At 41.9% G+C, this 27,758-nt stretch overlaps 1 protein-coding gene across 6 annotated transcripts in view; it reads left to right on the top strand.

The window, feature by feature from the left end:
• LOC138616698 (eukaryotic translation initiation factor 4 gamma 3-like) overlaps positions 1-27,758 on the top strand; it is a 50,320-nt gene that overhangs the window by 12,165 nt on the left and 10,397 nt on the right. Inside the window, exons 3-22 of one of the 6 annotated variants that reach the window (XM_069691219.1) lie at positions 43-210; positions 2,459-2,551; positions 4,023-4,055; positions 6,982-7,002; positions 8,880-9,059; positions 10,508-10,619; positions 10,777-10,937; positions 11,798-11,923; positions 14,141-14,609; positions 15,534-16,313; positions 17,116-17,204; positions 18,785-19,073; positions 19,187-19,311; positions 20,840-20,959; positions 21,357-21,512; positions 21,735-21,932; positions 22,845-22,991; positions 23,154-23,390; positions 25,254-25,358; positions 27,445-27,583. In XM_069691219.1, coding sequence (XP_069547320.1) covers positions 43-210; positions 2,459-2,551; positions 4,023-4,055; positions 6,982-7,002; positions 8,880-9,059; positions 10,508-10,619; positions 10,777-10,937; positions 11,798-11,923; positions 14,141-14,609; positions 15,534-16,313; positions 17,116-17,204; positions 18,785-19,073; positions 19,187-19,311; positions 20,840-20,959; positions 21,357-21,512; positions 21,735-21,932; positions 22,845-22,991; positions 23,154-23,390; positions 25,254-25,358; positions 27,445-27,583 — 3,748 coding nt within the window. Of the gene's footprint in view, positions 1-42; positions 211-2,458; positions 2,552-4,022; positions 4,056-6,981; positions 7,003-8,879; positions 9,060-10,507; positions 10,620-10,776; positions 10,938-11,797; positions 11,924-14,086; positions 14,610-15,533; positions 16,314-17,115; positions 17,205-18,784; positions 19,074-19,186; positions 19,312-20,839; positions 20,960-21,356; positions 21,513-21,734; positions 21,933-22,844; positions 22,992-23,153; positions 23,391-25,253; positions 25,359-27,444; positions 27,584-27,758 lie in introns of all 6 variants that reach the window. The other 5 variants (XM_069691218.1, XM_069691215.1, XM_069691217.1 and 2 more) reach the window with 5 other exon arrangements.

The raw sequence follows: 27,758 nt of genomic DNA, 5'->3' as shown, positions 1-27,758 counted from the left end.
TTTTGTCTAGATGTCTTAACTCTGCTGCTTCGTGTCACACAGGTACCCAGGCATGCTGGCCCTCCTTACACTGCTCACGACATCACAAAGGGACACCCCAGCTTGGCGGGCACCCCGCCTGGACATGCCCACTCCCCGGCGCTCACTCAGGTATCTTTACCCACAGCTTCCCCGTATCGCTACCCTAAGGGCTGGGAGGCAGGCGCAGGGGTGAGTTTGTCACTGTGACTGCCGTCATCCTCTCTGCATATTGAATATTTGTCTGCTTTCTGTCCTGTTTCCTGTGTTATAAGGCCGGGTCGATCAGTTCTTGGTGTAATCACTCAAAGACAAAATTTCACATTAACACAATTTTTTTTTTTCTGAATGAATCTTGAAGTCGTAATAAATAATTTTAGACTGATGAGACCCACTAACCAACCAACTGACTGTCTTTTTTCAAATTGAAAAGCACTTATTTCAAATTTAACATTAATTAAATTAAGAGTTCAAACCTATCTTGAATGTCTTTTCTTACATCAACTTTTCAACATCTTTTATTTTCATGTTTGTCATTTCTCTTTTTCACTATGTTTTTATAACACTTAAGAATATATTTTTTTTTTGTCCAATGCCTTTCAAATGTGATTTAAAAGATGATGCTGATGTGGCGAGCCAGACTTCCTCTAGCATGTCATCCCGCAACCGAGGAGCCCTTACAGCAACATTCGGTTTCCTTTCAGTCTTTAATTGTCTGGTGGGAACTGTTAACAGTTTAGAGTTTGCCATTTAGAGTTTTAAAAGAAATAAGTCAAATCTTGAAATCAATCCTAAAGTAATTGGACAGCCTGTATAAGCTCATCAAAATTGGAGTAATGTAATTTCTTTGGTTTTTGTTCGGAGTCTTGCTGCTGCCTGTCTCTTAATTGATTTTTGATTTATACCCTTTAAAAGACTGTTAAAGTAATCCAACCGAGAGGAAATAAAAGCCTAAATGATAGTTTGAATGTCATTTAAATGCAGCATTGATCGTATCCTACAGATATTCCTCAAAGCATGACTGGGTGACCTTGTTAATGTGTTTCTCATGAGTGAGGTCAGTGTGAAGGAGCGCAGCCAGCTTCCTGACAGTTAGTTTAACATGAACTGATAAGGGACCAAGAGAGGCCTGGATACTGGAATACAGATGTTCAGGTCCAATAACAAGGATTTCATTTTTATCAGAGTTTAATTTAAGGAGGATTTGCTGACACCCATTTTTTTTATATCATCCAGACAGTTAGGTCATATGTCTCGGTTATGTCACTGTGAGGTCATCATGTATGATCATTTGGTCAGCTTAGATTCAGAACATGGAAGTGTGTGTTAACATATTGGAGATCATACTCAGTAGACAAAACATGATTAAATTAATATTTTAAAGTGTTGCTTGGGAATTTTAGACTTGTTCTGTAAAAATTCAATATGTGGAATAATTAATTTGAATTTGGGACTGTGTTAAAAGAGGATACAGTTATGTATAAAGTCTGGGATCGCTGCAGGGTTATGGGTGGAAGCACTCTGATGAGGTTGGATTCAGGCAAGATTGATTAATTAATTTGGATTTGAGATGGTTTGGGAGTTAGATAAGGGTAAAACATACAGTTTAAATCTAGCAGGGACTTCCATCTCTGTTTTTATCCACATTAATTCATACACGTGATGGAAATGGGATGAGGCAATGATGAAATTCAGAGAGCCAGAACAGAAATAAATCAGGGCTGAGTATCAGGGGAAGATTCACTTACTCTTGTCAACCTTTGGTTGGAGCATGCTTCACATCCGGTGGTTTCATGCTTGTCATTCAGGGGAAATACACAATATACAGGTAACTCTGCAAAAGGTCAATCCATTAATCACACAGACATAAACACCTTCAGACAGTGATGCTGATGCTGTACACCTGGCATCTGCTACCGCCTGCCTGTTCTCAATTACAAGCATGTTGACTCCGTGACTCAGCATCTCGGGAAAGTATGCAAGTGTGCTTGCGAGGAATCTAGTTTTTCCTCTTTACCGTTATAGCCTAATGGCCCACTGCCTTACCCTAACGCAGCTCTAATCTCTCACAAGCGTTCTATAAATAGTCTCGTCAGCCAGCTCAAACTTAAATTATCATAACCATACCAAGCAGCGGCTTGAAGAAGAGTACGCAGGTCTGCTCAAACCCACCTCTGCTCAGTTCCACTGCACACTAGATGAAGAATAAAGAAGTGCAGGACTTGCAGTCCTTCGGGGTACCAATTATCTTTTCGCAGAACATAAACCCCATTAAACACTTTCGCCCAGCAACATCCGAAGTAAGTTTGTGGTGTGATATTTGGTGTGCTGTCATGGAGTGTTATCGTTTAGGTCCTTCCTGAATGTTTTAATCAAATGACGAGTCGGTGCATAACGAACCCTCTCCTCCTCTGTGTGTTTCCATTTCTTCTTTCGACAGTCTCCATACAACCCCGGGCAAAATGCTGGTTCTGCACCTTTAGTGTATTCTCCCCAGACACAGCCAATGAATGCACAGCCACAGAGTCGCCCGGTGAGTGTCCCTCTGGTCCCAGATTTACAGCACATGTGCCTCCAGGTACCCAAACAGTTTGTGGTTTAGTGTGATTGTATTTGAAACCTGAGTAAGTGATGGAGAGATCTTGTATTTAGACACCACCATATGATCCTCAGTTGTTGACCGATCTTAGTTTGATCACAGCAGTGATGTACTTTAACGTAGGCTGTGTTTAATGAGGTCCCCATAGAGGCTCCTTATGGGCTAGTTGTGTCGCTGATGGCATATGGGACATGACTCTACACTGGTGGAAACCTATACCATCCATCTCCACTGCCATGTAACCGCTCTGAAAACCTGAGCACACTCCGTAGGCTTCACCGTCGACCTTCAACATTATTATTATTAATGACAATCAAAATAGTGGAAAAAGATTATATCCTCAAAAATCTGGCGACAAAGAAAATAATTCAAATGCCAGATCAGTAGCTGTTGGAGGAGGAACTCTGTCAAACTAATTGTCAAACAATCAGCTGATGAGGTATTGTTTACCCGAAGGAGACCAATGTGGGGTCAAAATCCTGGTTCCGTCTTTACGGCGCCTGTCCAGCATAAAAGAAAGGAAACCACATTGTGGATCCAGTGTTTAGCCTGCTTCTTTGTTTATTGAAGCTTTTGTTAAGTTTTAAGGGAAATTCAAGCCATTGTGAAGCTTCTATTTTGTTAGCTTCTTATAGAATCTAAACTCAGAAAACCAAAAGGCAATATTAGACTTTAACAGTTTATTTCATGCAAAGCAATATATTTATTTATATATTCGATTTAAAAAAAAAAAAAATTTAACAACAAATTGTGTCTAGCTGTGTTGCTGTTAGTTTTTCTATTATGTCTTCATGTTTGTGTGAAATTTTCAAGTAAAATCAAGCTATCTCATCTCTTTTGTCAGTGTAGCTTTGAGAAAGCCATTTAGAAATAGCCAACACCTTTAAAACCCTTCATGAAAAATCTCCTACCCAAGGCTTCTAACGCCTTGTTAAAAAAATATATCCAAATATGGTATTGACTGTGCATTATTTATAAATCTTGCCTGGCTCCTGCCCAGCCTCCACCAGGAGAGCAGGGTTGAACCAGACCTCAGTCGCTGTGTATTCACACAATGGTACACTAATGATTTTAATTCCACTACAATGTGGTTCACAGCATTAAATTATGCCCCCCCCCCCCCCATTCTCACGACAATATCTACGTTGCCTTGGCTCTTACAACCATTGAAAATTGCAAGTTATTATTTGCAAATACTGTGACGGGACTGGTGCTGCATCATGTGCCACATGTCGTTAAAGCTCTGTTGTACTGTGTTTGTTTTTTTTTTTAATTGCATTTTCAAGCGTCTGCCTCCATCGCTCATCTTATTCTGTCTCTGTGTCTTTCTTATGCTCTTTCTTCTCCCCGCTTTGCCATCACTGCTTTAATCTCCTTGCTGGACCTCTCCTCCCTCCCCCACCAGTTTGCTACGGGCCCTCGACCAACCCACCATCAGGTAATTTACCCCTGCTGAACGCCCCTCCTCCTCCCTCTCTTGCATCATCATCATCATCATCAAAGCAGTTTGCTGGTCCCTGCTGGCAAAAAAGGCTGTTTGTGGGGCGTCTGCTGTTCCTTTAATAATAATTTTTTTTTAAAAAAAGGCTCCGATTTGAAAGCCGTCATGTATTTTGGAAACAGTTAAGGAGGTTTTTAATTGTCGTGGGATGTTTTTGTGTTCAGTCAGGTGCACAGGGATCCTTATACTGCTCACGTTTATTTTTATGTTGAGATCTCAGTTCATTCCTAAAATTGGTCTAAATCAGATTTATGTAATGTAATGATTATGATGTGAGGCTTGGCCTCTGAGTGGAACAAGTAACCAATGTTGCACAGGATTATTGTGAGTCCTCCATTCTTTCTCAGAGTACATGATTTTTACATGACAGAACCTCGTCCTTCATTGGATTTAGCTCTGTGCTGCTTCATGTTGTCTCATATTTTAACACGCGCGCACGCACGCACGCACACACACACACACACACACACACACACACACACACACACACACACACACACACACACACACACACACACAGAGTCTACAGCTCAGTGCAGGCTGACCAATATTGTACATTCTGTGGAACAAAAAAAACAACAAAAAAGAATTATCCAAATATTCCACTTTTGGACTGTATGTTTGTACAGGCCTTGAGAGCCAATCGTAGTCATCTTAGTCTTGATTGACACATGTAAGTGCCCTCAGATACAGTAGCAATCAAACTGCATTCAATTATTGTATTTGAATTATTTTGTGGTGTTTTCAATTATCCTGTTTCCTGTTAAATGGCTTTTTATTCTTAAGTCTTTATAAGACAGGATATTGAAATAGGATATCAGCGCTTGCTCCTCTAAGGGGCTGAAACTAACCTGACTGTTAATGTGATATTTTTTCACTTAGTTTGAAGGCATCCAAACTGGTGGTGCAGAATATTCTTAGTTTTTTCTTTTTACGCTAGAAAACAGGAGTTGAAGCGGCGTTGTTTCAGCACTTAAAGCAGCTGAATCTCTCAAACATTTTACAGTAACAACACCCTCATGAGACCAGGATGTCATTTGTTTCCGGTTGTAACATCTAGGTGCAGCAGTTAACTTGATTGTTTTATTGTCGTCCGTGGTCTAGATTTCTGTAACCACAACTACAAGACACACTGCAAGATCGTCACTAAGAAGTCGTCTTCAGCTGATACTGATTATTTCACATTACTTATTGACTTGTATAAACAAGAGGCAATCACTCTTTTTCATGGCTAAAGAAGACAGTCAATAAAGGTTAAGTAGTTGTCAGTTAGGCTCTAGTCAAGGAAAGAGCCAAGAATGATTGTGTGTGGACAGGCCTCGGTGTTTGTGTGCGACACATCACTGTGTATGATTTTGTTTGTGTATTACCTTGTGGACACTAAGAGTCTCAGACATGTCTGGGTGCTGACAGTCAGTCCATGTGGCTTCCTGTTATCTCTCTGTTGGTTGATCCATGCCGTGAGGATTTACGCGGCTGCTCGTATTTCAGATTGATGTGTTATTCCCAACCCCCGGACCCCGAAGACGTGCCCTGTCGAACTTGTTGTCTAACATCTTCACCTTCTGGATGCTTCTGTGTGGACACATTTTAAACAGACTATTAATAGTCTGGTGTCAAAGTGTAACGGGCGTGTTGGCTGGCGTTAGCGTGTACACACAGACGAGTGGATGCTCTAGCTGTCACAAACTGGCGCTGAGATTCCTTGTGCCACCACGGAAGTGGAATCGGAAAGCAGATGAAGCCGAACAGTGGCCTTTTATACCAACGGAGAAAACAGCTATTGTTCCCCTGAAACACACTCGATTCACAGTGAAGGGTGCATAGAGATCCGACAATTCGTTTGGCCAAATTATAACGTCTCTTCAGACAAGGATCATCTTTATTTGCTTTAATTACGACTGGTTTGGAAGCAGAGCCCGTGGAAATTAGTTACCACAAAAACAAACAACTGTAGTCTCCTTCAGAGAACTCGTCAGAGTAAATTAATCTAAATTTAACCCGTGAATGTTTCCTCTGGTGGCCCTAAATATTGGAAGTGTCGCACAGTTTAGTCAGCATTTCCACCTGAACGTGCGGCATGCGGGGCATGATGATGACACCGTTTGTGACCGGGATCGTCGGGTTATTCTGGCAGCAGTTTGCTTTGTTTACTCGCACTGTCATAGCCGTCTGTGTTCACTGTATGTATCTTTTATGCTGTAAAAATATCAACCCACACAAACAGACAAAAGGTTTTCGTTGAACACTCATTTATTTTCTTCCAAAAATAATACTTATTGAATTTTCTATTTTCGACAAAGATCAACGCGGGGAGTGAAGTGACACCTATCAGCTCCAAGATATAGACGGGTGTCCGCATGTCACCCTGGCATGCAGCCTTTAGCACTCCTCCCCGCTGCTAAGTCAGCATTGCAGGTGATAGCCAGATCCCACTGGGGCTGGGAAACGCCAGTTTAAAAAAAGCAAGAGGTCGCCTGGCACACCGACGCAACCTGCACAATTTGAGAAAGAACCTATCCCTGGAAGTAAAGTGCGTGTTTGGATGAGATAGACTTTCAGTATGTGCATGTGGATAACTGCAGCTGTGCATGTTATGTCGGGGCGGCACTTAGCCCCAAGTCAAACACTGATATGACAATTCGACTGTAAATTTGTCAAGCTTTTCCTGCCTACTGAATGATGCACCAACCTGCATTCTGTGGTTATTTCCTGTCGTACGTGTTAAGTGACTCAGAATCTGTCACTGTGTCAGGTAGATGGAAATAACTGGGTAGTTTCCTGTTGACTTGTGTGATTGCTTAAGTCTGTCCAGTGCGGTTTCCCATTGGCTTTTCTCTCTCTTCTGCTTTCAATACCCAAGGGAGGATTCAGGCCCATCCAGGTAACATTTACCTCTCCACAAACCTGCATGATGGCATGATGAGGATCATCCTGAAATGATCCCATCCCTCCTAACTTTTAACCCCTTACATCCCCACATTTTCACTAGTGTATGCTCCGTAGAGAGGTCTTTTATCATCGTTTTATTATCCCCATGTCCTGTCTTTTATCCTGTAGAGGAACGTTACTGGACTTTTCAGTTCATGATTTTGTAATTTTTTTTGCTCCATCCGTTACTCATCTTTAATGAGCTTGCACAATTAAATGATCAGCATGCATAATGAGAGAGAAACAATATCTTCCTTCTGAAGATACATGTTTTTTTTCGTTCCTTTTTATGTCCTTGTGATTCAAAATAAGTGTCCGCTACATGTTGGAAATATGCAATGTTTCATGTTATTGTATAAATGCATCATGGATGTTTAAATGGTTTTGGTGTCGTTGGGGAGTGCACTTGTTTTTTTTAGTGTTGTTGTTTTTTAGTGTTTTTTAAGTTACAAAGCTACTTTTTGTTGGCAGTGAAAGTGAAACTTTGTTTTGTCTGTCGACTCATATTTCTCGCTTTGCCAGCAATTTTACAGGGGCTGTCTTGGGTAAGCCGGTAATAAAGCGTTTCCTGGTCATTTCCCAGATATCCACAGGGCTATTTACAATAAAGCCATTGAAGCTGATTTATTATGTTACAGGTGATTTCCCTCCAGGGTATTTTTAGACTGTTTTATAGCATTGTTTATTCTGCTCTCCTCCACTGTAGCATACTGTGACTGCAGTCGGGTATTGCCAGCTTGAGCTCTAGTTGTTTGGAAGTTGGTCACAGCTGTTAGTAGTAGTCTTTCTTCAGGCCTGGCACACAAGAATCCCGGCATTCTTCACAAAGCCCATCCCATATTAAATCTTAAAGTGATTATGGCATGCGCTTCATATTCAGTGTAGCTGCAGTCACTTAGTCTATTTTCGATCTATTCTGCTCTCTGTGAGGCACCAGAAAAGGCCATATTGGTGCCTGATGAGCAGAGTCACACCATGTGTCGCACATACAGTACAGCTGTGAGGTTTTAACCTCCACCACAGAACTAGAATAAAAATGTAAATTATATTAGAAAAGCGAAGAGAAAACTGCCTTTTTATCTTTTAATGCACGTTTATCCTTTGCTAGACCAAAAGTAGCCCAACATTTCAAACCAAGATAACGACTTCACAGCAACACAGACACAGTTATTGGACCAGACTCCCTTTGTCATCCTTAAAGAACTACCACCTCCATCATGTGGAGGTGTCTCTTACCTTTACAATAGAAACCTTATGATGGTGCCATTGATTAGACTGGTTACAGTTATGTTTCTTTAACTAAAATCTGAACTCTTTTTGAATGACTTAATCATGCTTTTAAGGCTTCTGGTTAGATGGTTGTGGGATGAAATATTGTAAGTGTAATTTATATGCGTCTAAACGAAGCTGTAAGTGCAGACTGATGCTTCCTTACTTTGCAGAAATCATTTTATGCTGTTCATAATTTTGCTCACCAGCAGAAATATGAAATCTAAACTTCAGAGAGATGTTTAATAAAGTCACTCCCGGAGAATATTATTGGTTGATTATGGAGTGCTGCGGTGTAAAAGTGTGCCTGAGAATCGTTCTGCCTTTCATCCCTCAGAGTGGGTTTACTGTGGTGTTCAGCAGCAACGATGAGAGTTCAGAGAAAGTGGTGGTGGCGGGCCTCTTGTGTTTAAGCTAGGGAGAAATGCGTGGGACAAATAGTGAAGACATCTGATGAACTGCCTTCGCTTGTGCTGTCGATCCAGCATGCCGGAGATGAGACCGCGGCCTCTGGGAGAGGATTTAATGTCTTTTCTCGTTTTTCTCGCGTATTGCCTTCAGTTTTTTCAGAGGCCTCAGATGCAGACTGCGAGGCCCAACATCCAGACGAACACACCCTCCATACGGCCGGGCTCACAGACACCCACAGCGGCGGTCTACCCCACTAATCAACCAATCATGATGACCATGGCACCCATGCCTTTCCCTTCCCCACAGGCTGCACAGTACTACATCCCACAGGTACAACACATTACCATTTTCTACACTTGTTATTCATGTAGTGCATGAATTTTGACCGGTTTGGTTTGTCTCCAACTGACACTGCTGTTCTGCACTTACTGAAAATAACCGTAACATTTGAATGCATCATCTGCAGACATATTTGACACTTTTAAATGTGGTTATTTGACCTAAATATGGATGTGTTTTCATGCCCCCTCCACCGCCTCCCCCCTCTCCGGTCTCATGCACACAAGAAACACCCTAATGGCATCTGTTCAACAACAGCATAGTGGTAATTGGTGAACAATAAACACCTGTGTAGTTTACAACTTCCCAAACAAGTGCCGCTTCCTCAGCCGCCGCATTTTAAAAATAGGTCGGGGGTCCCTCCCTTTCCGCTACGCAGCCATGATGGCTGAACCACATCCAGCGTTTCATACTCAATATGTGGTTCAGTGTGAGTCCACTAACCAGGTACTTGTAGTGCACCGCATGTATCCATACTTGACAGTGTGAACACACTTATGCACTCAGAATAGTGAGTTTAAGTACTTACTTACAAAATATTTGAATGTCTCCTCCTCTATCACTTTTTTGTTTGTTGTGAATGAATACTGAGAAAATATTCTGTGCAGCACACTTGTGTGTCAGTTAAATATGAGGCTGAAACCAACATCAGGTTATTTTATTTTAGCCTAGCTATAAAGACTTAAGATGGTGACGAGAGAGTTCCTGCATCTAGCCTGGTAATTGTCCAGAACATCCCTCTTGTAAAATCAATTCAACTATTGTTCAGTTTAAGCAAATGAAATGGAATATTAATCAGAGAGATTAATTCTGTAACCTTTAGACTTTACTTAGCTGTTTTCTCCTACTTTCATTCTTTGTGTAAAGCTAATCCAACCACCTGCTGGCTACTGATGTTTATTTAACGGACAGATATGAAAGTGGTATCAAGCTTCATTTAATTTATTGCCAAGAAAACAAATAAGCATATTTACCAAAATGTATATTCTTTTAAAATAAGCAATTGTTCGGCACTTAAACTAACCACAGTTTCCAACTCTAGTTATATCTGCACATTAAACTTATAATGTTTTTTTTTTTTGTATAATTATTTTATAACGAGCACAGATTCTAAACTTTAGCAATACTTTTCATTTTATCTGGAAATTCTCACAATTGATACAGTAAATAACCTGGAATTACTTTGTGTTGTGACTGAATGAGAACACAGAAAATACTGTATGTTCGCAGCTGGTACTGGTTTTCTTGACTTATACATAATACTGGTTTAGGCTGAATTTAGGGGCTTAGCCAAAATCCCACCAAAGAGCCATTAAAATCCTTTTAATGAAATCTGAATTTAAAAAAAATTGTTTTGCAAAATTGTGATGTTTTTAAATTTAAAGTGTGCAACTGTCTGTCTCGTGCTCTCGGTCTTCGCCTGTCCTCCGTTCCTCCAGTATCGCCACAGCACACCCTACGTGGGACCTCCTCAGCAGTATTCTGTACAGCCCCCGGGGTCTGGCACCTTCTATCCTGGTCCAGGGCCAGGGGAGTACCCTGCCCCATATCGTGAGTCATTAATCCAACACATTCGCACATCCAGTACTGTTCCCACAGCCATAAAATCACAAATACACACTGCCTGCCGGCCCTTGTGGGCCCACAGAGCCGGGATCCTCACAGCGTCTCTTCTGTTTTGTTTCCCCTTTCTTGGAAACTCATCCAGATCCCCTCAGGTACCACCCGCCTGTTTCACCCTCTGTCCCTGCTCCCGTTCCCACAGCTGGCCCGCCCTACTACCCAGGACAGACTGTGTACCCCCCCTCTCCCCCTATCATAGTGCCTACACCACAGCAACCTCCACCAGCCAAGCGTGAGAAGAAAACAGTGAGTATCTTAGTAGTTCCTTTGGCTCTTTTAAAAAAAAAAAAAAAAAAAAAAAATTAAATTATTATTCTTTTGGGGAGTGGGGGGGGGGGGGAATTTGCCACACATTGAACCTCCAGTCATAGTGTTTGTTTTATTTTATATATTTGTTGAGTTTAGTAGCTTTTCTGGAGGTTTTGATGGTATCATACGGTATGATCTTCGTGAGCAAATTGAGGACAACAGAAAAAACAACATTTAATATTTTGGATAAAATGTGGAATTGCTTTACAAATTTAATTAAAAGTTAACCATTCCATCCACTTTTTAATTCACCTCTATGAATGAGTGATGACGATCTGTCTGCCCGTTTTGACAAATCATTCCTTTGATAAAAACTTGGAAAAACATCTCACCTTTTTTAGGCTTTTTATGTTTTAAAAATTGACAGAATGATGCACTTTCTAGCAATATCTAGAAATATAAACATGACAATCAATTTCATGAATTGAATTTCCGATTTTATAACTTAATAAAACTCTATATTTAGTTAGGGATTGACGAGGCTACAATTTCCAAATCTGTGAAAAAACAAGTGAAGAAATGTAACATTTCAAAATAACTATATTACATTTTGTAATTAGTTGATAATCTGTGTTTTTAAGTATACACACACTTTTATGCGTAGGTGTCCTTTTGTTTTCCTAAGAACAAATACTAAGGCTGGTAATATATTCTGTTTTGCAGCCAAACATGCTGCTCTCATGCTGCTACTTTGCTGATGAGAAACAAACATGAAATGTGGTTGATGACGGGTCGCTCTGAGACCTGGGCGCTTTAGTGAGGTCTGTTTTTTTTTTTTTGTGCCATTGTCCTCCCAGATCCGTATCCGTGACCCCAATCAGGGTGGCAAGGATATCACCGAGGAGATCATGGCAGGGGGTTCAGGGAGCAGGAATTCAACACCTCCTGTCGGCCCCCCCTCCACCACCCCGACTCCACCACAGGTAGGGCTCACTCGGACACGCTGACCCACCTTTCACCTGCAGCAGTCACAGTTGAAGTAGTGCTGCGTCGAGAGAGGTGGGAGCGTCTCGCGTTGCCCGGCGGCAGCGTGAGCTCTCTGCTCTAATCTCCTCTCGGCCACCGTGTGTGCGACAGACAGGACGTGGCCTCTGTGTCTTTGGTAATTTATTCAGCCATCTTGCCCCTTCGTAAGAAATTCATGATGGCTTTCGGTCCTGAATGTCACATGCCTGTTGTTTAATGCCAGGTCCAGTATTTAAAACACATCATTGCATCACAGTATTTCCCCTGGAACGACATTGTAGCATTGAAGATGAAGTGCACGTGCGGGATGGCGAAAGAGACTTTAGGAAAATAAGATTTAATAGAACATAATAAAAGTATAATCTTTACAACAACTATTGACATTTATTGAACAAAAAAATATATATTAACACACCGAACATATACAGTAAAATCTGAATGATTGTTGTTGTTGTTAGTGGAAAGAGATTATTGACATGTGAAGTGATTTTAGTGACACTAAACTGAAAAATACCAAAGTTATTGAATATTATTCTGAATAGAAATTCTCAAAATAATGCAAAAAGTTTGTTGTTTTTTTTCCACACTATTGCAATATAACCAACAAGAGACCATTAGACTGGAAAGTGATTTTGGTGACTACATGAAGACTGAAGTTATTCAATGTTTTTGTATTATGTTTTTTGGTCACTGTACATGGAGACCAGTGTTATCTGTCCAGCTCTGCAGACGGCTCATTGAAAATGAAAACAAAAAATAGGCTATAGCTAATTCTCCACCTCCCTGTGGTAAAATTGAATGATGATAAGTTTTTAATAAGTTCAAATCTGCCAATGTATTTTTAAGTTTACCGAAGTTGTGTTTCCTTGTTTGTGCCTATCAACTGAGTGTTTGCTGCAATGTTACTTTGCAATACTGCTGATACAATCGTTGTTCACTTTTCATCAGCTCAGTGCAAAGTTTCTCTTTTATAAACTTTACTCACTTTACTTTATTGACTTGGATATGAAGCATCCAAAGTGCAAAATTATATAAAATCTGCTTTTAAAGAGATGGGATGAAACCATCTCCTTAAAAAAATTAAAAAATCAGCAGCAGTCTTATTTCAACAATGCGTCTAGTGGAAACACTGAATAATCTCCCTAGCACTTGTGTTAGTAGTTTAAAAAACTTCACGTACACAAGCGGTATTGTGCATAATGTCAATGAATTTTTTTTTTTATCAACATCATCACACACCACATACTGTCCGTTTAGACATAGAGGTGCGAGGCCAAAGCTCGTTGAAATCATTTCACACTTCTTTCATAGTAATACATGAATTCACTGTAATCTCGTTAACAGCTTCTTTAATCTTATACCTGCTTTCTTCCCGTCACTGTTTCTACTCATCCACTATCTTTTACAGTAGTTTGCATATGTACTGTCTGTATACTCCTACTCCTTCTGCTGAATCCACTCAGGGCATTTTGAGTCTACTGAGACTATCCAACCTGTTCTTGTAACAAAAAAAAAAGTTCTGAGTTCTGTTTGGTGCAGTAATTTGAATAATGATGGTAATGGAGAGGTGCTCAGTCCTGATAGAGTACTGGTACTATATGTAAAAATAAAGTGGCCTCATTGTAGCTGGATCAAATTTAAAAGTCTTGCTGTCGAGGCTGGAAACTACAGCGCTAATGCCATTGGTACATTTTAATAAATAAGTAAACCAATTCTGAAATCGACAGCTTTCGTGGATTCTGAAGAGGGACTTTGTGACTTCTTCCTCCCTGTGTCCTTCTGTGGGTGTTAACAGTGTCTTTCCTCTTTTTTCTCTGTCTTTTTGTGCCCCCTTGTTTTCATTTCTTTATATTTCCATCTTCTTTTCTTCTCTGTCCTTTTGCATTGTCCTGAGCCTTTTCCCCCTCCTCCTGCCATTCCTCCTGCTTTGATCTCCATTCTCCATCTTGTGTCTCCTGTCCTGTCTTCCAACGCTGTCCTCTTATTCTAACCATACCTCGTTGGACTCCCTTTATTTCTGCTTTAAACCTGCATTTGGGCTTGTTTATTTGTTTGTTTGTGTGCGTGCTTGCCTGCATCTTTGTTCCTCTCTCTCTCTCTCTGGTTTTCTGTGTTGCTAGTTTTTATGGCCGCACCCTCATTATCCTCACATTTTCTACCTCAAATCGCAGCAGCTGAGCAGCAGCCAGACTCCGGAGCAGCAGCAGCAGCAGCAGCCGTCGCCGCAGCCGCAGCCTCCTCAGCAACAGCAACCGCAACAGCAACAGCAAGCCCATTCTGGAAGCTACGCATTGGAGCCACCACAGCCCCAGCAGCTCCAACAGCCCCCGCAGCCCCCGCAGCCCCAACAGCCCCCGCAACCCCCGCAGCCCCAACAGCCCCCGCAGCCCCAACAGCCCAAGCAGCCCCAGCAGCCCCAGCAACCCCAGCAGCCCCAGCAACCCCAACAACCCCAACAACCCCAACAACCCCAACAACCCCAACAACCACAACAACCCCAACAACCACAACAACCCCAACAACCCCAACAACCACAACAACCACAACAACCACAACAACCACAACAACCACAACAGCCACAACAGCCACAGCAGCCACAGCAGCCGTTGACCACTGGAGCCTCAGACACCAAACCAGGGCCAGGTCTGCCCCAACACTTCTCTTCTTTACTTAAAATACATCTACAACTCCTAAAAAGTAGCGTCTCACACTTAACAATCTAACCAAGGCAATCTTATGTGTCAGGAAATGTCAACTGTTTTAATGCCCCCACCTCCCATGCGTAGCAGCGGCCACAGTGTCCCTTCACCTAGATATCTTTTGCTCAATGATTTACATTTTATGTATCACTTTTCATTTTGCTCACTGAATCCTTTCACTTTCATTTTACTTAGAAATCAGACTGTTGAGACATCAGGATTCCTGTTCTTCCTGTCACTAGCTGGAACATTTTACCAGCTTTTTGTTACGATGACCTGTTATGGTTTTAAACATTTTCGGTCATTGTGTTACAATTTCACATGTTTATATTAAACAGGGCCAGAGTTTCAAATATTGAGGTAAATGTATGTAAGAGATATAAAAAAAACACAAAAAAAACAACAACAAAAAACTCGGGGTTCACACTGTTCTGAACACTCCTGTCAGAGACAAGCTGACGTCAGCTCATCTGGAACAATTTTTTTATATATTTCTTCTGCTCCATGCACAGCGTGCTCACACTACTGACCAACAGTGGAAGGATGTACAGGTGCTAAAACTACTTGCTTGACAGAGGATGAACTGAGGGGATGCATAAAGGACCAGTTTAAGATGATGAAGGATTTTTCTTTAACTGTATATCATGAAAAGCATCTCTAGTGGAGTTCCAAATTATAATGATTCAATGAGCCTATTAGGTCCCCTTTAAAGTAACTTAATTAATAAGTTTCAGTTTTAAACTGCAGATAAACACAAAGCCATGTTTACATTTAATTATCTTAAACCTACTAATGCAGTATGATGCAAGTATTGCCTTTACCTTTACTGACTGAATTCTGAAACCATCTCTTCCTCTCCTCCTTTCAGACGATACGCCAAAATTGGAGCCGGTTGTCCAGAAGTCTTCCTCACCTGGGCTCGTGCAGCCTGAAGCTCCCTCGGAGAAACCGGAGGCCAAAGCTCCTGTATCTGAGCCTTCTTCCACCGTTGAACCAGAGCTTCCCTTCCCCGCCCCACTGACCGCTCCCGTCACTCTCCCGCTCACAGTGGCCAACACCAGTGAACATCCCTCGGCCGGGGAGTCCGCTGCCTCAGCCTCTTCTCTCTCCTCCTCTGCTGGGGAGATCAAACCCTCTTTGGCAACACCTCAGACGCCCAACACAGACAAGCCTCTTTCAGAGTCCCCACGAACATTAGCTGCCTCCCCGGCTTTGGCTCCAAAGGCTTTCAACGGCCTTGCGGACTCTGTGACTGAGCTAGATGCTCCAGCTCATGAGCCTTCTCTTCTGTCCCCAGCTGCACTCCAGCCCCAGGCCTCGGCTCTGGCTTACAAAGAGGCCTCCCCCTCCGAAACGTTGCCCTCTGACTTGAGGCCAGAGGTGCCCATTGCTGCTGCGCTCTCCCCTATGGCACCCGTGGCTGTGGTGCCAGTCACCTTGACCTCAAGCCCCGTCCCGGCTTTGCCAGCTATGCTTCCCCCTGGCCTTCCACCTCTAGTGCAGGCCACAATAGAGGCCGACGAGCCGAGCAATTCCTTGGACACTAAAGACCTCAACTCCAGAGGAGGGACAGAGGCGCACGGTGGCATTACTGACAGCAAGACAGAGTCCCAGCAACAAGCACTCTCCAGGAAGAGTCCCATTACAGGTACTGCGTCTGCTGCTCTTCATTGCGTGTGACACTTTGTATTCTGAAAGTAAGTGGGGCTGTAGGTGACAAACCAGCCTAAAGTCAGTGGCTGTTTTATGAGCTCATTACTTTTTTATGGTTTTACACCTAAATAGCTTAATTAAGTGGCTGTATGATGTACCAGGGTGGTTTATGCACATCTATAAAGCACACATTGCAGATAATCTCTCATCAAACGATGTGCTGACACAGCTAATCCCCAGGAAATCACAGAATAACTGCAGGGTTGCCATGCATCCAGAAAATTCAGGAACTTTAGAGAAATGTGTTGTCCTGTAAGATTATTTTCACACTATGGTGTATTTATTCACCGGAAACAAACACAGGCCATAATCAGAACCACACAATGGATAACAAGTGGGCATAATGTGAATGGAACATTTGCTTGTGTTGTAAACGTTGTGAGTGACTGGAGGAACATCGAGGTAGCACACAGCATGTTGCAAATCAAGATTTTGTAAATTTTCTCAAATAAGAGGGGTTGAACATATGAGGACATTCGTCATCGTTACATTCATTTCGGTAACTTTAAAGCATATTTTCCAAACAAACCACAAACATCTGTAAACTGGAACCAAAACATATTTGCTAAGACCGTCAGACCTAACCGTTTTCATGTGTGCAAATACAAGCAAAACCGTTTTTCTTGCCATCATTGGTTTTAAAAATAAATGCAACTTTTAAATCCATTGTGGCTTTGTTGCGAACCGACTTGCTGCGATTGATTGCCCAGTTTTTCTGCCTTTCTGTTTCCCTGCAGTTAATCAGACTGCTTCTGCTATACCAAAGACCTGGAGAAAACCAAATGAAGGGATCTCTGCTGGAGACGCAGCTCCAAAGGAGGATGAGGTAAGAGGAGAGGACCTCAGCTCGTAATGCAGGATAAGGAGGGAGGGGAGGGGGGACAGAAAACACAACATTTAAGCTTTGAATTGAAATTGGTGGGTGTAGATGATCACACCTCCTAATTAAGTGTGTTTATTGTAGCATGTGGACACAAGTACCCCATCCAGATAAATAGACTAGAAATCATCCCATAAACTGCTAGTTTTATAATCCGTTTGTAGCCTTTTCTTTTCTTTTTTTTTGAACGGTCGTGATTTCATTTTGGAGCGAGACTAGAAACTGAAAGCAGTGGGACAGAGCGGGTGAGAGAGAAGAGGAAAGGCACAATGTGGGCAGTAGTTCAAGTGGAAAATGTTTCCACATGTGTGGTGAGGGAAGCAGACGTAAAATGACTTCGGGGTGTTGTTATCGTCGGAGAACGACAGCGAGGAGTTATCCATCATCTTCATTGCTCACGCAGCCCGTTTGTACGTGAAATCAGCTCGTCCCGCTCTCGCTTTCTGTCCATTTATTGTTTTGCTGCAGGAGAACTTTCACATCAACAAAGTACCGGCTGACAAATAAACGGCTTCAGGTGGTTTCTTACAGTTGTTTGGTTCGCAAACAAATTTGACACAAAAAAGTTTTAAACATAATGTAAGAAGATACATAACCAGCCAAATTATAGTAGCTTGGATTCTAAGTGCAATAGGTCCAGTATAGTTCGGTGTTTGTGTTGGCATTAAATGCTGTTTTTTATGTGGAAAAATATGGATTTAGAAATAAATGAATATTTCTATTTCTAATAGAAACAAACACAACACCCATGGTGAATAAATAGGAAAAGAAACTGATGGAATAATCCTCAAAATTTATAGAAAATTCTGTTTACGTTGTAAACTTTGTGGGAGTGGCAGCATTTTACCACTTCAGTGAGACTGTATTCTTGGACAGGAAGGCGGGCGGTGGAACGTGGCGTGTCTCGAGAGCCTTGTGCACGACCTTAACGGACAGTAATGAGCTCAGAGGGACGTTGAGTTAACAGGCTTGACGATTGAATCACATACATCATCTGACAATGACGGATGTAAATCCTGCTGAGACACAATTTAAATTTATACAGAACCAAACTGAATCTGGCTGATCGTTGTATTTCTTCTAGCAGCCAAATTGTGTCTGATTTAGTTGCAATTTTAATTATCCTGCACAGTGAGTCAGAAGAAATTCAGAGCTTTTCACTGGGCTTTTTTTTTTTTTTTTTTTTACCGTTTATAGATAGTGTTGCTTCTACGTGATGAGGATAGCTGAATGGACTGGGCTTTTTAAATTATAAGTAAATGACTGCAGGCACAGTGTCGAGAAAATTATACCTTTGCACTCCATAACACCAATGATGCTGTCTGCTACTACAAGCCTGTTGCACCCCAGTTTTTCCTCTTTCTGTCTTTGTGAAATACCATTCTAGTTGTGCTCATATCTAAAAGACTACTAAGTGTCTTTGTTCAGATGGAGCTGCAGGACAGCAACCACCGAGCAACAAGTATTATCTCGGATATTAAAGAAACAAGTCGTGCATTTCCTAATTGAATCTTCCCTCCACACAGGACGAGCCCAAGTCAGTCGATCAACCTGCTGGAGACCAGGCCCTACAGTCGGCTCCTCTGAGCAGCAGCCCGGTGCCCCTATCATCAGTCTTCACCGCCAACGTGGCTCCCGGTCCCGCCAGCAGCCCCGAGGCTGACGGAAAGCCCGCCACTCCAGAGGAGAATGGTGAGGCAGAGATGGAGCCGATGAGAAACGGAGCCGGCCACACCTCAGAGACGGAGAGCAGCGACAGCGGCGCCGCCCCTGGAGACAAGGAGAACTCGACCGGGGCTCCACAGGACATGGAAGGTTAATAATTCTGCTAATTCTGCTCTAATTGTTTCAAGTTCTGTGTTTGTTTTATGTATAGTTATGTTTTTTTTCTTCTTTCCCTCTCTCTAAAACCCTGCTCGGTGGTCCAGACCTGGCTGAGTCCAATGGGAAGCGTCAGTATCCAAGGGAATTCCTGTTGGGCTTCCAGTTCATGCCTGCCTGCATACAGAAGCCTGAGGGGCTCCCGCCGATCAGTGACGTGGTGCTGGACAAGGTACGCTACAGATAATATTCATAGACTTTCAACCAAAAGTTCAGTCAGTTTTTTCAGCAGAAGAACAGCTGTTTACGAGCAACCTCTAAACGGGGCTCTTAGAATGTAAAGTGGTGAATGAATTTTTTTCAAATCTGTTGTCAAGGGCTGCAACTAATGTTTAGTCTCATTATTGATTAATCTGATGATTGTTTTGTCCATGAAAACGACAGGTATTTTAAAATGTATTGTATTGTATTGAAACCCCAAAGATATTAGTGGTTCTTCTCATTCACATAAAAAACGACTTTTGATGATAAAAATCGTTGCGGAATAATTTTCTGTCGACAGATTGTTTTCACTAAATATTTGTCCATTTTGGCTGCGTGTCTGTAAATAGAAATACGTTTTTACATAAACTATGTTTTTATTGGATCTGTGACAATTGTTTGATAAATATTTCATTATCTGCAACAATTTTAATAATAACTAATCAATATCGGGCAAAAATGTCAAGCTCTGTGGTGTCAGCTTTTTAAATATGAAGGCTTGTGGTCATCATAAATTCATCGTTCTTTGTGTTTTACATTGTTGCTTGGACACAATAGGAAACCTTACCTCAGGCTGTGGGATAGTGTGATGGGAATTATTCATCACAGTGTTTAAAAAGCGCTTAACCTTTTAAATGGTAAATGAGATGATCAATAATAACAATGATCATTAGGTGCAGCTTTAATCTTGAATAAACTTCTTTGTGAAACAGGATTTTACAGTATTGCAACATGTCAACAGTTGATACGAGACGTTCTTATAGTTTGTGTGAACTGGATCAAAGATGCACCAGTTGGGTTTGTTCCTCAGATCCACACATGTGTATGGGTGGAGCATATGGCCGGCCGAAATGCTGTTTTGATTAAAATCACATTGCTATTATGTCACACTTGGCAGTGTTAAGCGCACATGCCCCTCCCCCACCTCTCTGAAAAAGAACAGCCAGACTGCCGAACAGTTGATTGGTACTATCCCAAAGTCTCATTTTCTCTGTGGGAGAAAGTGAAATCTCGGTGGACAAGAGTGGAGAGAAAGTCAAGGACAGCTGAAAGACAAAGAGCTGGATTTATTCTCCTCTCCTCCCCCACAACTATCTCGCTCTCTCCTGCGTTCTTCTCCTCTGTCCTCCCCTTCCACATCTGGTTCAGACTTTTTCCTCACTGATTGGCCCGCTGAACAAGCCCAGCGTAATTTATTACTAGTACAGTAAAAGTACATAAAACCAAAAGCTGGTAGTATAGTGTCACTGTCATTTACAGCAGGTCACCTTTAGAGGACCACTGGGTTACAAATCCACACACACACACACACACACACACACACACACACACACACACACACACACACACACACACACACACACACACACACACACACATTATGCCGACTCTTTCTGCCCTGTTGTCAGTATTAAGCGGGGATCACTGCTCCCCCTGCTGTTCACTCTCTCAGTCTGCGTGTGTGTGTTGAAGTATTGTGTGCGCTGTGTGTTGTTCAGATAAACCAAAACAAGTTGCCGTCCCGAGTGGTGGATTCCAGGGTGATTTCCAGAGGACCCGACTTCACACCTGCTTTCGCGGATTTCGGGCGGCAGATGACCGGAGGACGAGGCGCCGCGGTGAGCCACACACGCGCTGACGCACTCTGACAAGCTGCCACAGTCATTCATAGAATCAAAGAAACACACTCTGTTTCTTATCCAATGTAACACAATTTCACCACACTCAGATTTTAGATTTAGTTTCATTAGAAATAACCTAAACAAGTGCAGCAACGCAATCCATTTGGTCAGTCACATGCTTACTTAAGTAGAGCAGATTTGATATTTCATAATGTTATGAGTCTTCTGGCAGACAATTCTCATGAGCAAAACGGCAGCAAAAATTACAAGGAATGATCAACTCCCTGGAAGTCATGTAGCTTTGTTTTAAATTATTTTTTTCTGTTGGTTTCTTTATTACTTACTGTCGTCACCAGGATTATTAACTTCCTGTATTCTTTCATTGCATGCACAGCTTATGAACATTGGGGCACGGCGGCCTCCGCCCAGGAAGATCATCATGAACGTGTCGGTGAATGATGATATTCAGCTGAAGAAGTCAGAGAACGCCTGGAAACCCGGCATGAAGAGGGAGGTTCTTCCAGAAGATTCAGAAATGCAGAAAACAAAGGCAGGGATGAATATGCACACCTGCAGCTGGCAAACACAGACGAGATATACACAAAACAAAGCCTCTCGCACCAAATTAATTTGTATTATTAATCGCTCTTAAAGTCTACTTTGATTATTTGTACATTTTAAGGTCAATCACTTTGGATTACCATAATCAGTGTTTAGATTTGACCTGACTGATCTCAATGATTAACTCCCTCTTCTGATGGATTCCCCACAGGACCTGTTCAAGAAGGTCCGAAGCATCCTGAACAAGCTGACTCCTCAGAAGTTCAACCAGCTGATGAAGCAGGTGACCGACCTGACCATCGACACAGAGGAGCGGCTCAAAGGGGTCATCGACCTGGTCTTCGAGAAGGCCATCGACGAGCCCAGCTTCTCCGTGGCTTACGGGAACATGTGCCGCTGCCTCGCCACGGTAAGCCGGCCATTGTTCTGATCAAAACGGGTCAAGTGAGGAGATTTTAGGACAGAGAAGATGTGGACTTGTGGTTTAAATTAGTCGGGTTTTCTGGAGGACCTTGGTGAGTCATGCTGTGACGTAATCTGTGGTTCTCTACCAGATGGGAGAGGATGACATGGGAATTGACTACGTACAGTAGTCACACGTAAACATTTTTGAATTCCTGAAACATGCGGTATGCTGTAGGTGTGTTCATCTTAACTGAATCCCACTCAGTGTGCAGCCAACAATCTGTTAAATGTTTAAGCAGCAAAAAAGTCGATAGGTTTGGATTCAGCTCGGCTTTGTTGCAGTATAATCCAGTGTGGTGTGATGCACTTCAATACAGTGTGATGATAGAGTGCTTTCAGCTGAAACAATTAATGTAAAACTCATTTGCCTCTAAATGAATTGTAAAATCTTATCAGTTGTGATGATGTTATAATTATGTGACAGAAAAATGAGCACTTTGGAGTTTTAGAGCGATTGTTGCATGAATAGAATCGGTTTGAAGACGTCACCTGGGATCTTAGGGAGTTATGACAGGCAGTTCTCACTCGTTCAGGACTTGTTATAAACTCAAAATCAGCAGATTATTCTGAAAAAAGAATATTAGTAGTTGATGTCCGAATAGTGTTAATGTTTTACTAAAACCTATAGCATGCATGCATATAAATGACTTAAAGTTTAATGGAGTGTAATGACTGTTAAAACATAAATTGGTGCACTGTTGTGTGGAAGTTTCTTGCAGTAAAACCATCTTAAAACTATTCTTGTGTCCTTGTCTGCAACCAGAATCACTAAAATCAGTTTTCAACATTTAACGCTTGTGGAGGTGCACTTCTATTCTTAACTTCATAAATGTTTCCTTACTCTTTCTGTACTTAGCTCAAAGTGCAGATGACGGACAAACCCAACTTCACGGTGAACTTTCGCAAGCTGCTGCTAAATCGCTGCCAGAAGGAGTTTGAGAAAGACAAGGTGGACGATGTGGTGTTCGAGAGGAAGCAGAAAGAGCTGGACTCTGCTGCATCGGTACGTGCCTAATGAATTGCTCAGGTGTTACTTTCGATTTTATTCTACACTGAATTATTTTCATCACAGGGAAGAAAGTTGAAATTCGAACTCTGCCTCCACTCTGGCAGATTGTTTTTTTTTTGGCAAACAATTGCTCTCCTATTTCCTGGTTTTCTACAGACGTCCGAGCGCGATCGACTGCAGGAAGAGCTGGAGGAGGCCAAGGACAAGGCCCGACGGCGGTCCATCGGCAACATCAGGTTCATCGGCGAGCTCTTCAAGCTCAAGATGCTGACCGAAGCCATCATGCACGACTGCGTGGTCAAGCTGCTGAAGAACCACGACGAGGAGTCTTTGGAGTGCCTGTGCAGGCTGCTCACCACCATTGGCAAAGACCTCGACTTTGAGAAGGCCAAGGTGAGCTGGAGAAGAAAGCCGATTTATTTAGTAGACAGGAGCAGTCACACTCAGTCTTTGTCCTTGAAGACAAATAGCTTGACATTTGGGGAAATACACGCGTTTGCTTTCTTTCTGAGAGTTCGATGAGAGTATCGATACTGCTCTCATGTCTGTACTGTAAATACGAAGGTACAGCGTGGAGCCTGTTGGCTTAAATTAGCATCTCTGTCCACAGGTAACAATCACCTACCAGCACCTCTGACGCTCACAAATCAACATTTAATATCTTTTTTTTTTTGTTTAATCAGTTCCAAAAAGTGTACAAATGGTGTAAACACAACACATCCTGGTTTCACATGAACATGACCCAGACTATTTCCTAGACCCAGTAAATTCCTGGAGACAAGTGAAGAAACCAAAAACAGGTTTTTATACTTTTATTTTTGGTGCTAAATGAGAAATAAGTGTTTTAATTGTGAGCGTTAGAGGTGCTGGTGAGCAGATGTTTGGTTTTATTTACATCTGGACAGATCCAGGTTAGCTGCCTCCCCCTGTTTCCAGCCTTTATGCCAAGCTGGGCTAGCCATCTGCTGGTTGAAATTGAAATTTTACAGCATTTCTTTCTTGCAGATTTCTTTAAGAGTGGTATCAGTCTTCTCATCTTATTCTAGGCGTGAATTGGCCTATTTCCCAAAATATTAAATTAAGCATAACTGTGGATGTGAGTGTCACTTGCAGTCGTGTTACATTGATGTTGGTTTCTACTTGCTGGCTCTGTGCTGTTAGTGTGATGAGCTGCACACACTGCCTGCTTGTCTTTAACACATTTAGCAGCGCCCTGGCACCAGACCGAGATCTTTAATGACCTTTAACGATTATCTCTGGCTGTTTGTAAAAGCTTAAGAAACCCAGAAACTCAGTGACGGAATTCAGGCAGCGTTTGCTCGGATGGAGTCGCCAGGTGAAAGATTTATATTTATGCTACAGGAGCTGCACTTTACTGTCAGTATGCTAAAGTTAACCATGATACTCCTCTGCCTCGGTGGGCTGCGTTGCCAATGCAGCGAATATGGAGGTGATACAGCAGCACAGTTTTGAGAGACATAAAAGAGAGGGTTCTGGTGGGATTTGATCCCAGACCAGCTGGGCTACATTCAGTTCCAGAGGCTGAGGAGAAGCTATTTATGTAGGTTAGGAGGAAACAGGGATATCCCTCCAGTGTCCCCACACTAGATGCTCTACTTTGTTCTGTGTGACTGGCTCTCCTGTAAACATCAGTGACTCTCGGGCGGACACAGCGAGAGTCCTCCGACGCTTGGAGAGACCCAAAGACCTTTCTGCTCCATCTCTGCTGCCCTGTAATGTGTGGATTGATCCTTATCATCTACCAGGCGTCCTGTAAAAGTAAAGCCCTCTGACCAGCAGTGAAACTGAAATAAACTCAATAACAGATTGCCTTTTATTTTTTTATTTTTTTTTATTTCGTTACAAAAGGATATTTTCAGTTTACCAACATAAAAGTGCAGTTTTTGTACATTAAATTAGAAGGAATGTTGCCATAAATCAACCGTCTTGTCCTTCAGATGGGTTTCATCCTGTTTAATGTGGTAATTTTCTGAAAATGTCTGTTTTAATGGCGGGCCATTACAGGGAAGTGGGTCCATTCTTTTTGGGTTATTACAGCTTTTGTTCTGCGGCGCTCTAAAATGCTCCGATTTAACGTCGGGCGGTCAGGACAGCTACTGATCCCAGTAGTAAAGGAAACAATCCATCAGTGGAGTGAAATAATGTAAATATCCCTGAAAGCTGCTGTCTATGAGACTGAACAGAGAATTTAACCTTCACATCTCGAATGAACCTTCCATGTCTCTCTCTCATCAGCCCCGGATGGATCAATATTTCAATCAGATGGAAAAAATCGTCAAGGAGAGGAAGACGTCATCTCGAATACGGTTTATGCTACAGGACATTATAGACCTGAGATTGGTGAGTGTCTGCTTCTGATATGGTTTTTTTTTTCTACTGTGCAGACGTAGAGTCCATCATGCCTGCCCTTGTTAAGGCAAACCTCGTGATAATTTTATCCCCACGGAGGTGCTTCATTGATTTCTCTGACCCCCTGAAACATTTTATTGTTGTTCTGGTCATATTTTACTAAACTGATATCTACTATGGCTCTTGGTATTGAATTTTAACACCTTTTTCAGAGAGACTGATGGGAGAAAAAACCTTGTGGGAAAACACTTTGTAAGACGGAAACAAGCCTTGAACCTGAAGCCTATTAAAAACCTGACCGTGTATGTGCTTGATGTTCGAGGGGCTGATCATCTTGTACTGCGTCTAACGCATAGTAAAGGCTTTTTATTTGAAGTAAATGTTTTATTCTAATATTGTGAAATGTTCTGAACATTTGCAAACATCATCAGCACAATATGTCAGTTTCAAGTAGTGAATGAACACAGCAGGGGAAAAAAAATATTGACAAGCTGTCTGCATTTGTTCTACTTCACTTATTAAAAATAAATATGTATTTTATTCCTTCTGCCAAAATCGTTATAAACTGCAATTAATTCTATTGAGTACTGTAAATGGGATTACTTATTATGCAATTTACCACCATTAATGGCTGTTGGTTGGTTGCGAAGAAGGAACCATCAGACATAGTCATAATAAATCTGTAGAGTTTGCGGCTGTGCAGTGTGGCCATTAAATAAAACCTCTTTTTTTCTTTCTAAAGCTTTACCTTTTCAATCAATATTGTGTTCTGCAAAATGCCAAAATTCAAAAACAAAATTGACTACTTGAAAAGCTGTCATCCTCATGCATACACAGTGTTATAAATAGAGAGTATCGTCTCTGTGTTTCTTCACATTTATCAATCTGGAAAATAACAATCACGTCTCTCCCATGGCTTCACCTCTTGATAATATAAACAAACACAGCGCACTCAGATCAGGTCCTGCGCTCTTTATACTTCGTCCCTCTTGCATTGTAAAGTGCTAAAGCCACTATGAGCTGTAACCGTCCTGCATCATACATTAGTTGCACATTTAATCCAACTATTCTCAACACAGTTTACTCAACAGTCACAACTCCAGACAGTTTATACAGCTCATTTCAGTTCATGTTCAAAAATAATAATTTGAATTAAATTAATGTTCAAGCAGCCAGAGTTTAGACATCAAAATGATCTGTCGACTTCATTCATAGATTTGAACCACTTTTATACACAGAGATATATAAGCGCATACACATGATGCCCTGTTTCATATTTTGTGTTGTTTTCATGTTGACTGTGTTGATGCAGTTTGTTTATTTAGGTTGTTTTAACCTGAATTTAAAAGCCTAATGGAAATGACATTGAATTTGAGCTTCTTTTAGATGTCACATCTGATCCACTGTTTTTATATATGAAGCATCTTTTTATTTGTATTTTCCCGGTTAAATAAACAGCGCATTAATAAAAAGCTGCGGGCAGATGAACATTTTCTGCTCTCACAACGCTGGCACAAACAAATGTATGAAATTGGGGGAAGAGAAACAAACAAGAAGCAAATGACTTGACGTCACCATTGTCATCTTATGCTTCTCCAATTTAAACATCTGCATTGATTAAACTGAACTTCCTCTTTAGCTCTTACCAAACAAGCTGTTTGAATCAATATCACCGTCTTGTAGAGGATGCCGGAAACACAGATTCAAACCCCTGCTGCGCTGCCCTCCTGTCAAATTTACAAGTAAAATCAGCACGGCTGCTTATGCTGTACAGGAGACAGAAGTCCACTCTGTTTAAAAACACAACCTCCATGTTTAGACAGGCACAAATATTAATAGCAAATGATGACTTGTCATGTTGGTGCAAACTGATAGCCTTGTTAGCACATCTGAGCATCATCTGTGACTGACAGCTTCTTATATGTGAACTGACATGTGTGCTGTGATATAAACTTACAAACACGCCAAAGACGTTTAAGAAAATCAGTTTGAAACTAGTGAATCTGAATCTACGGTTTGATTAGGAAGTAATTGTACTGCTCTTTTATTTCTATTTATTTCTATTTATTTTTTCCAGCACAACTGGATTTCCAGGAGAGCCGACCAGGGCCCGAAAACCATCGAGCAGATCCACAAGGAGGCTAAGATTGAAGAGCAGGAAGAGCAGAGAAAAGTGCACCAGCAGCTGCTCTCCAAGGACAGCAAAAGACGGCCAGGTCAGGCCCGCTTTCTAAATCCTCTTTAAGGCTTAGACTCACATCGGCACAGCCACAGTGACTCAGGGAGCCTACGAGCGTACAGACATACTTCCTGTCCCTATAGCCTGCAGAGATGCTATTGTGCCCAACAGCAGACAGGAAGCCCCCGAGACCCTCCCATCTGTCAGCTGAC

This window comes from Brachyistius frenatus, unplaced genomic scaffold (genome assembly GCF_029030835.1).
Source record: "Brachyistius frenatus isolate BFR_SWC_R1_liver_20210118 unplaced genomic scaffold, ASM2903083v1 Contig_10, whole genome shotgun sequence".
NCBI classification, from domain to species: Eukaryota; Metazoa; Chordata; class Actinopteri; family Embiotocidae; genus Brachyistius; species Brachyistius frenatus.
This window is presented reverse-complemented; position numbering and strand designations above follow the sequence as displayed.